The 9,580-nt window shown below is 34.3% G+C and overlaps 1 protein-coding gene across 1 annotated transcript; it reads left to right on the top strand.

Annotated features, from left to right (window-relative positions):
* Window positions 1–3,156: 3,156 nt before the first annotated feature.
* LOC140176789 (protein trichome birefringence-like 11) lies at window positions 3,157–3,708 on the top strand. Its single transcript, XM_072208334.1, has 2 exons — window positions 3,157–3,281; window positions 3,366–3,708. Exons 1-2 carry the CDS (start codon window positions 3,157–3,159, stop codon window positions 3,706–3,708), a joined length of 468 nt encoding a protein of 155 aa, XP_072064435.1.
* Window positions 3,709–9,580: the final 5,872 nt, after the last annotated feature.

Below are 9,580 nucleotides of genomic sequence, written 5' to 3'. Positions count from 1 at the left end.
ACTCCTAACCTCTATCTCTCTCTCTCTCTCTCCCTCTTCAACTTTCATTTCATTCTCATTTCAATTTCAATTTTGATGTCTCTGCAGGCAACAATATATTTTAGAAGTTGTATTCGACTGGAAGAGAGGGAAGGGGAGCGTTTGAACTTTCAATTTCATTAATTTTTGCTGAATTTCTGTGCATGTGGGTGAATACTGGATTGTGAAGGATGGTTAGGATTGTGAATACAGAAGTTTTGACCTCTTCATATATGGTATCCCTTCTTTTTTTAATTCCCACAAGAGCTTAGGATTGGTTAAACAGAGCAAATTGAAACTTTGAATGTTCCCCTCATGCAGGGAACAATGCTGATCGATTCCTGAATTGGAGCAGTAGGTTCCAAATTGTTCTAGGCGTGGCAAGGGGATTGCAGTACCTTCATGAGGATTCACATCTAAAAATTATTCACCGAGACATCAAAGCAAGCAACATTCTTCTTGATCATAAGTTTCATCCCAAGATTGGAGACTTTGGCCTTGCCAGGTTCTTCCCTGAAGACCAAGCTTATCTTAGCACACAATTCGCTGGAACATTGTAAGTCCAATTATTAAATATTTTAATTACTATGTATGCTAGCTGCATATTCACCATGTTACTCGTGTTATATTTCAGTTTTCTATTTATGTTTTTTTTTTGTCATAAATTGGATAGCCTATAATTTTGAGTATTATAATATCACAACGCACACCTATACTACACACACAGTTATACACAAAATATTAAGAGTTCTCATCCACTATTGACCCTAATCAAGTCTCAAACCTGAGTACGCAACACATATCATAGGGGAGTGGTGTGAGCTTATGAATGAATCTGGTTTGCCATGTTACCAGGTTTAGTTATTAAGTAATTGAGCTGAGCTGTAAGTTTGACAAATGAAATAGTTTCCTGTCAGCGCCAAAAGGGCTGTTTTCGCCGAGGACCAAAGCTGAAAGTTGCCATCATTGGAGCTGGGCTTTCTGGCATGTCAACTACAGTAGAACTCTTGGATCAAGGACACGAGGTTCAGCTCCTTTAATCTTTAATATCACACTTCCTCCATTTCATATTTTATAAGTCATTTTGATACTTTGATTTATGAATATATGTGAAAAGTCAAAGCAACTTATCAGTATGGAACAAAGAAAATGTTATTTTGAAATTGGATGTTATGGTGTACATGGTAAACTTGATTTTTTAAGCAAAGGGGAGTGATTTGGTCAGTTTCTTAACACAATTATGGTGTTAAATTTATTAGGATATTCTAGCTAATGCATTTTATCTAGTATGTTTACTTCTAATTGCTCTCGATCAGGTGGATATATATGAGTCGAGGACTTTTATTGGTGGGAAAGTTGGTTCTGTTGTTGATAAGAAAGGAAACCAAATTGAAATGGGATTATTTCTTACAAATAGAAGTTGGTAAACGGACTTGATTGATCCCGTCTTTGAAATTCTCCAGCCCCTCTGTTTATTTATGGTCTGAGAAGTTAAAAAATATTAAATATATAACCCTAGGAAACTTTGCCTAAGCAAAATTGATCAATTTTTCATGCCCATTGTGTTTAGGGTTTGAAAAGCCATGCTTTATAGATGAATCCTTTGTTTTTCTTTTTTATCATATTATCCTTCTCCTTAAATCTTAATGAAATTATTCTTTTATAAAAAAGATAAAAAAAAATGTCTATTGTATTTAACTTATAATATGTTTTATTAATCCATCATATTTTTTCAAAAATTCTGCTGATCTGAGCTTATTTTATAATGTGCAGTCCCAGAAGAATACACAGGTGTTGCAGAAGCTGATTTTCCAGTATTTCTTATTAGAAAAAATACCATTTTTTTCCATTTTCAAGTTTTTCCTTGTTGACTTTAGTAATATTAGTCTTGTAAATTTATTAGAAATTTTAAAATTTTAAATTTACAAATTGTAGATAAAGGTTGAAGACTTCTTTAGGTACTTTTTCTCAGATGATGCTGTAAACTTCCATGAGTCTTTCCATAAAAGATGTGGTGATAAAGGTAGCCTGCATGAAACAACTATGAAACCTCTGCATTTAAAAAATCATCTTTAATTTTGTATGCTTTGCTGGTTGTGAGTATGGTTTAAAGAGAAAAATTTAAGATGACTAATACCTGTCAATACACCTTAATGTTTTGTCGAGGATGATTTTTTTATTTTTCCCCCTCCCCTTTCAGACTTCAAGTGTAGTTCGTGGCGTCCTCAAGAGAAATTTGGGTATGCTCGTGAACTATCTTTCAACATCCAATAAGACTTTATCTTGATATGTTTCTGCCAGCTTTATTTCTCTTTTTTATCTGAGGTTCAACTAAAATTTTGAATGGAGCCAAAGTGAATGCCTAATATGGGGGCTTATTTACATAAAAATATATGAACATATTGATGAGTTACAAAATTCCATTTCATGGAAAAAATGATTGAGCAGTGCATGCTTTAAGTAGTTAAGTTTGAAGTTATTAATTCAAATTAAGTAAATATAAGATAGAAAAAATTGTTAAATCTAAGATCCTGAGCATATGTCCTTTGATGAAGCAATAATAAGATCTTTGATGCGTCCCTATGATTTTTAAAAACTTAGTAAACTGTTCCTATGGAGACTTGCCAGTGGACATAATTGTGTTTCCTTTTCAGGAGCAAAATTTGGTGGCTCACCCAGCACCACTAGCGTCTGCTGTCTTTGCCTGCTGTTTCACAAATTCCTTTTCTTCGATTCTGCCTGCTGCTATTCTGTCCCGTGCTATCCGGTTCTACCCTAATTTCCACCTTCTTCTAGGTTGTCTTTTTTTTCTTGCCCTATTTTGTTGTTTTACCGTTATCTCTTGAATAATTTAATTGCTGCTGCTGCTGCTGGGTCCCAAATATGTTTGATTATATCAATTTAATTCTTGCTAAATGATGATTGTGCTAAATTTGTGGTTAAATGGTTGCATGGCAATTACAATTTCTTTTGTCTGTAATTTTTACAGTTATTTTGGTTTAGTTGTTTGAGCTGGTAGCAGTGTTGTGCTAACTGTTAAGAATCATTTAATACATGGATTAATTCTGGAATCGCGATAAACAAACCTTTTCATATTTGCTCAGGGGCTGTTATTTCCAACAAGGTATGGAAGTTAAGATGGAAATGAAGGTGGAAGATGCATATAGGAAGTCAATGGAGACAGTGTTGAATTGGATACAAGATACTATAAATCTTAACAAGAGTCAAGTTTTCTTTCATACATATGCACCCGTGCACTTTAGGTTTGTAATTTGTTGCAACAATTGTTATGATTTATATTTTGCCTTCCAAGTTTTACATATATTTATCCAATAATGTATGAACAGAAGTGGAGATTGGAGAATCGGTGGAAGTTGTCATTTGGAAACACTGCCAGAGCTTAACATGTCATTAGTTCCTAATGATAACTGGTCACAATTCAAAATAGACAATTCATTGATATCATCACACAAAAACAGCACTGAACTTGTCAAGTTGAAAATATTGAATATAACAGAGATGACAGCTCAGAGAAAAGATGGACACTCATCAATCTACTATCTTAGTCCGAATGGCGGCACGGCGGCACTCCATCGGCAAGATTGCAGCCACTGGTGTCTGCCTGGTGTACCTGATACATGGAATGAGCTGCTTTATGCAATGTTCATGAAACATGAAGGCTTCTCATAGCAAGGAACTTCAAAGAGTGATGGAAGCATTGACGTTAGGATTTTTGCTGGTAAAGAATTTTATAAAAACAGTCGCGTTGTAGATATAGTTTCTAAACCGATAGAAATCCCTTCATACAAACGTTTTGGTTGTCACAAGTAACAAACCCCTTAAAAATTGATAACCGAAGTATTTAAACCTCGGGTCGTCTTCTCAAGGAACTGCAGGGAAGTATGTTCTTATTATTGGTTATGAAAATTGTAAATTGGGGTTTTGAAGATGAGGATCAAGTAATTTAAATGGCAAGTAAAATAAATAAATAACTGTAAAATAAATTTTTGGCAAGGTATGAGAAATTGGAAGTCCTATCCTAGTTATCCTTATCAATGATAATGAAAATTAAATCTTAATTCCACTTAGTTAACCTTTACTTAAAGCAAAGGAAGGTCAAGTGACTAATTAGTTTGATCTTCAAATCTTAGTTACTTCCTAAGAAAAGATTGGGATTATTGAAGTTCAATTCAATTAGCAAAGATAACAATTATCAATCATGTTGAGTTTGATAACTCATGAGTTACTGATTTCTTAACCATGACCGAAAGGGAAAAAGTAAATCTATTCGAATAAAAATGTTTTCAGATTGGAAGCAACAGTAACATAAATAAAAGAAAGCAATCATAAACTGAAATACCTCAAATAACATTAATTCAAAGAATAATCTGTAACATAGAAGAATTCATAAATTAAATTGAGAAAATAAATGAAAAGGAATATTGAACCTGATAAAAAGAGATAATCCTGAAAGCAAAAGAAATCCTAATTCTAAATCCTAAAAGAGAGAGGAGAGAACCTCTCCCTCAAAAATACATCTAAATCATCCAAAGTAACTAATTGGAGACTCTCTTTTGAATGGATGCATTCCCCCACTTCATAACCTCTGATCTGTGCCTTCTGAACTTGGATTTAGGCCAAAAAGGGCTTCAGAAATCGCTAGGAGCATTTTCTGTAATTTCTGGTGCGTGGCCTCTGTCACGCGTCCGCGTGGATCACGCGGTCGCGTCATCTAGAGTTTTCCTTATCACGCGGTCGCTTAAGTCATGCATCCGCGTCATATGCATTTCGCTTAAGGCACGCGATCGCGTCAATCACACGGTCGCGTCACTGCCATTTCGCGCTGGCATGCGGCCGCGTCGTCCATGCGATCGCGTCACTGCCAGTTTCTCCAAAAACTCCGTTTTGTGCTTTTCCTTCCATTTTTGTATGTTTCCTTTCCATCCTTTAAGTCATTCCTGCCTTAGGAGATCTGAAACTACTCAACACACAAATCATGGCATCGAATGGTAATAAAAGGGGTAATTAAAATAATTATTTTTAAAGCATAAGAAACATGTTTTTCACATACATCATATAATAAGGAAGGAAAAGTAAAACCATACAATTTATATGAATAAGTGAGTGAAGGATTGAATAAATCACTTAAATTGGGCACAAAATATATCATAAAATATGGATTTATCAAGCATTATATACAGCAATTCTTTTTTATTTGTCTTGGGCAGCAAGGACTCACAAATTGTTCTCAGCAGTCTCAAAAGACGCTAACACGTAGAATAGAATTATGTATTTATTTAAAGAAATTATTTAGTATAATTATGTATTTATTTTTATTTTATAATATTCAATTCATTCAAATAAAAATGCAAAATTATTATACATGTAATATATAATCATATTACTAAATATTAGGTTTTAGAAAAAAATTATTAGAATATATATATATATATATATAGAAAATAAAAAAAAACAATAAGGGACCTAAGGCTACACTTATACAGTAGCTATAGTATACAAAAAAAAAGAGGGATCTAAGGCTACGCTTATAAAAAGTAGCTATGGTATACAATGTGGTTACGCTTTACAAGTGATGCAGTAGCGTTGAAAAGCGTAGCCTATTCTGGAAAAATGAAAGCTGAAAAGCGTAGCCTTTGGTCTTGGACAGGATCACTTGAAAAGCGTAGCCTATTCCCAAACGCCAAAAGTGTAGCCCTTGGTGCAGAAAAATGTAGCCTTTGAGAATAGGCAACGGCCGAATAAAAATAACCCCAAAAAGCGTAGCCGTAGCCCAAAAAGCGTAGTCGTAGCCTAAGGCATCATTTTTTTTCACTTTTGGCTACACTTTTCAAGTGTACCTGAATGGGTGTTTTTCTTGTAGTGCCTTGGTGTTTGTTGGTGTTGGTTGAGGCTTTGAATCAAGTTTGGTGGCTTCGTTTTGATGTTTGGTACGTTTGAAAATCGGCCAAGGTATGGTTTTGGTTTCCTTTATGTAATATGTAATGTTCATGGACACTTAGGCTAGTTGACCCTAAGATAGGATTGAATGTTGTGGGTGTATGAGTAATTATATGTGAATTGATGTCAATTGTTGGCGTATGGAATTATTGATGGATAATGAGAATTTTGAGAAATTAAGGTGATGAGTTAATGTAAAATGTTTATGGTGGGTTGGAATGAAGGATATTGATGATTATGATGTTTGATGACATATATTGATGATGATTTTTGATTGTTGGTTATTGTGGTTGTTGGGTATTGTTGGGTATCATTGGAGTTGATGAGCTTTATGATGGATTTGATTAATGATGGATAGGGTTTGATAACGATTGTTGGAATTTATGAGGATTTGTTTTGGTGGTTGAGGTTGTTGTTGATTGATTATGATTTTGAGTGTGGATTTATAATTAAGTAGGAAATTATGGGTATGGTAGTGAGATATGGTATAATGGTTGAGTAATTTAAGTGAAATTGAGGAGAATGATATGAAGAGGTAATGTGTTGTGTGTGGTAGTGGTTTATGATGATTGGGTAGGTTTTGATTTGGTTTTGAATGGAAAGTTGGTTAAAATTGAGTTTGTGAGATTTCAGGTAAAAATGGATTTTTGGCGAACTTGGTCTGATCATAACTTCTACCTCAGTTTTCAAAACTTGTTGAATTTGGTTTATATTTGAAGATTATTGAAAACCCTTCGATTTGCTATAAAGTTTACAAAATTTGGAATTTTGTAGAGGAAGTTATGATCATTCAAAGTTGGTGTTGAAAATCTAAAATTCTGCAAAGTTGCAGAATTTCAGGATTTTCTGATAAGTGCGCACGCACAGCCTTGTGCGCACACACAACCCTGCAAAAATGTTATTCTGTGCGGACGTACAGACCTGTGCGTACACACAGGCAAGGGAAAGGGCTCTGGTGGCAGCGCTAGCATAGGATGTGCGCGCATACATCAATGAAGAATTATGACCTGTGCGAACGCACATCCCTATGCGCACGCACAAGTCGGGAAGGGTCGTCTGTTGGGGCGCTCGCACAGCTTGTGCGAATGAACAGGCTTGTATATTTTAGTAACTGTGCGTACGCACACCCCTATGCGTACGCACACTTTGAAAATCTTCCTGGGCGTGCGCACGCACACGCCCTGTTTCTCAAATATTATTTTGTTTTCAACTATTTCACCTTCCCGATAAGGTTGTAAGCTTCCATAACACCATTTTAAGACTCTTGGGCTTATCTTAGAGCATTGAAATAGGAGAAGGTTCCTAGGGGTTTAAGTTGGATTTTCCTTTGAAAAGTTAGCAAACGGAGGTTTAGGTTTCTGGTGTATTGCGGATGAGTTGGTTGAGAGAGAAGGAAGAGTGGTGCATATGGTGATTGTTGACAATGACTTGGGAAATTGATGAGTTAATGAGCTCGGAATGGAAGTGATGAATTGATGATGGTTATGATGAGTTGAAGACTCAAAGAGGAATAGTGATCTTGTTGAATAATGAGAGTGTGTCAGTCACTATATCCTTGGGTTAAGTATGAGAATGTGTATGGTATTATGTCCCTGGGATTGAATTATGATTGGTAATCTTTTCTGCTGCAAGAGTGTGCCAGGCACTATATCCTTGGGTTATGCATGCAAGTGTGCCCGGCACTATATCCGTGGGTGAATAGAGTGTGCTCGGCACAATATCCGTGGGTTAAAAGAGTGTGCCCGACACTATATTCGTGGGTGCGGCAGAAAAGCGACATCCGAAAGGATGTGTCGGGTTGGCATTTATGGACCGACAAGTGATATCACGAGCCAATAGGATAGGCATTCATCATGTGCATCTTCTATATGCTTGCTTGCTTTGTTTACTTGGGTTTGCCTAAATGTATAACATGCATACTTGCTTCATGAACTACTTGTTGTATATGAATATTACCTGTGCCTTCCTTGCTTGCATTTATTTGTGATTGTTTGGTACTGAGGAGGTTAGGTAGGCGGTGGCGATGGGATTGCACGGAGGTTAGGTTGGCGAGGGCTGTGGGATACAGCGGTGTGATTAGTGTTAGTTAGAATTCCTCTAAGTTTAGACAACCCTGGTTTGTGGTTTAAGTTCTTTTATTTATTTTGTTCTAAGCTTGAATATCCGTATGTGATGTGAAGTTCTAGGATTGCCTTTGGCGTCCCGGGGCCTTACATCTTACATCATTGGGCACTGTTACCATACTGAGAACCTCCGGTTCTCATTCCATACTTTGTTGTTGTTTTTCAGATACAGGTCGTAATCTACTTCGGTGAGATTGCGGATATAGTGACAGAGCGGAGTTTGGTTCCTCCTTGGTTTAACTTATTTTATTTTGTTATAGTTACTCTCACATCTTTTTGTATTTTATTTTTATGGCCTTAGAGGCTATGTTGAGAGATAGGTTGTATAAGCTGTTTTAATTCTAAAACTCTGTATCTTTTATATTTGTAACTAGTCGGCTTAAACTCCGCAAGCTGCGGCTAGTTTCCTATGTTTATATTACTATATCTATACATTTGTTCTATTCTCTTGTACCTATATCTTGTATCTTGTGCGTTAGCTTCGTGTGAACGTTTTGCGCTTCTGAAATTCTGTATTTGAGCTTACTCCTTCATCAGGCTTCTAGAATATATTATTTCCTTCTATATAAATATGTATAAGCCTTAGAACTGTCGTAGCCTCTTATTAACCTTTGCTTTACGGCTAAAGGTAAGGCTTAGGGTAATTAGGGTGTTACATTAACCACAAAAAATGTCTTCGAATTATTTAAACGTGGATAAAAATACACTCGAATTTTACTATCGACAAGAATGCTTTTAAATAATTTAAAAACACAACAAAAATAACCAACAATAAATATATATTTTTAAAAAATATCTTAGGGATTGAATTTTGATATAGTTTTTTTAAAGCGTGATTATAAAAATAAGATATTATTATACATAAAAATTGGTGATTTTTCGTTAAGTATATTTGTTTTATAATTTTTTTGTTAACAACCAATAATACGTTTAAAAAATCACCAAACAATATATACTTAACAAAAAATCACCAAATTTTAAGAATAATAATATCTCATTTTTTTAATCATACTTGCAAAAAATTGCATCAAAATTCAATCTCTAATATATTTTTTGAGAAATCCATATTTAATGTTAGTTTTTTTGCAAGATTATCTAACATTAAATATGTATTTCTCAAAAAATACATTAGAGATTGAATTTTGATACAATTTTTTTCAAGCATGATTAAAAAAATAATATATTATTATTCTTAAAATTTGGTGATTTTTCGTTGAGTATATATTTTTTTTTGTAATTTTTTTGTTAACAACTAATAATACTTTTAAAAAATCACAAAAAATATATATTTAAAAAAATTACCAAATTTTAAGAATAATAATATCTCATTGTTTTAATTATGCTTGTAAAAAATTATATCAAAATTCAATCTTTAAGGTATTTTTTGAAAATATATATTTACTGTTAGATATTGTTTTTGTGTTTTTAAATTATTTAAAGACATTTTTATCGATAATAAAATTTAGGTGCTTTTTTATCCG

This window comes from Arachis hypogaea, chromosome 12 (genome assembly GCF_003086295.3).
Source record: "Arachis hypogaea cultivar Tifrunner chromosome 12, arahy.Tifrunner.gnm2.J5K5, whole genome shotgun sequence".
In the NCBI taxonomy this organism is placed as follows: domain Eukaryota; kingdom Viridiplantae; phylum Streptophyta; class Magnoliopsida; order Fabales; family Fabaceae; genus Arachis; species Arachis hypogaea.
The sequence above is the reverse complement of the archived record's forward strand: the minus strand, read 5'-3'. Positions and strand labels throughout refer to the sequence as shown.

Coding starts and splice junctions, on each gene's coding strand:
- LOC140176789 (XM_072208334.1), top strand. CDS start 3,157: ATGGAAATGAAGGTGGAAGATGCATATAGGAAGTCAATGGAGACAGTG. Junction 3,282..3,365: donor TATGCACCCGTGCACTTTAG/GTTTGTAATTTG, acceptor ATGTATGAACAG/AAGTGGAGATTGGAGAATCG.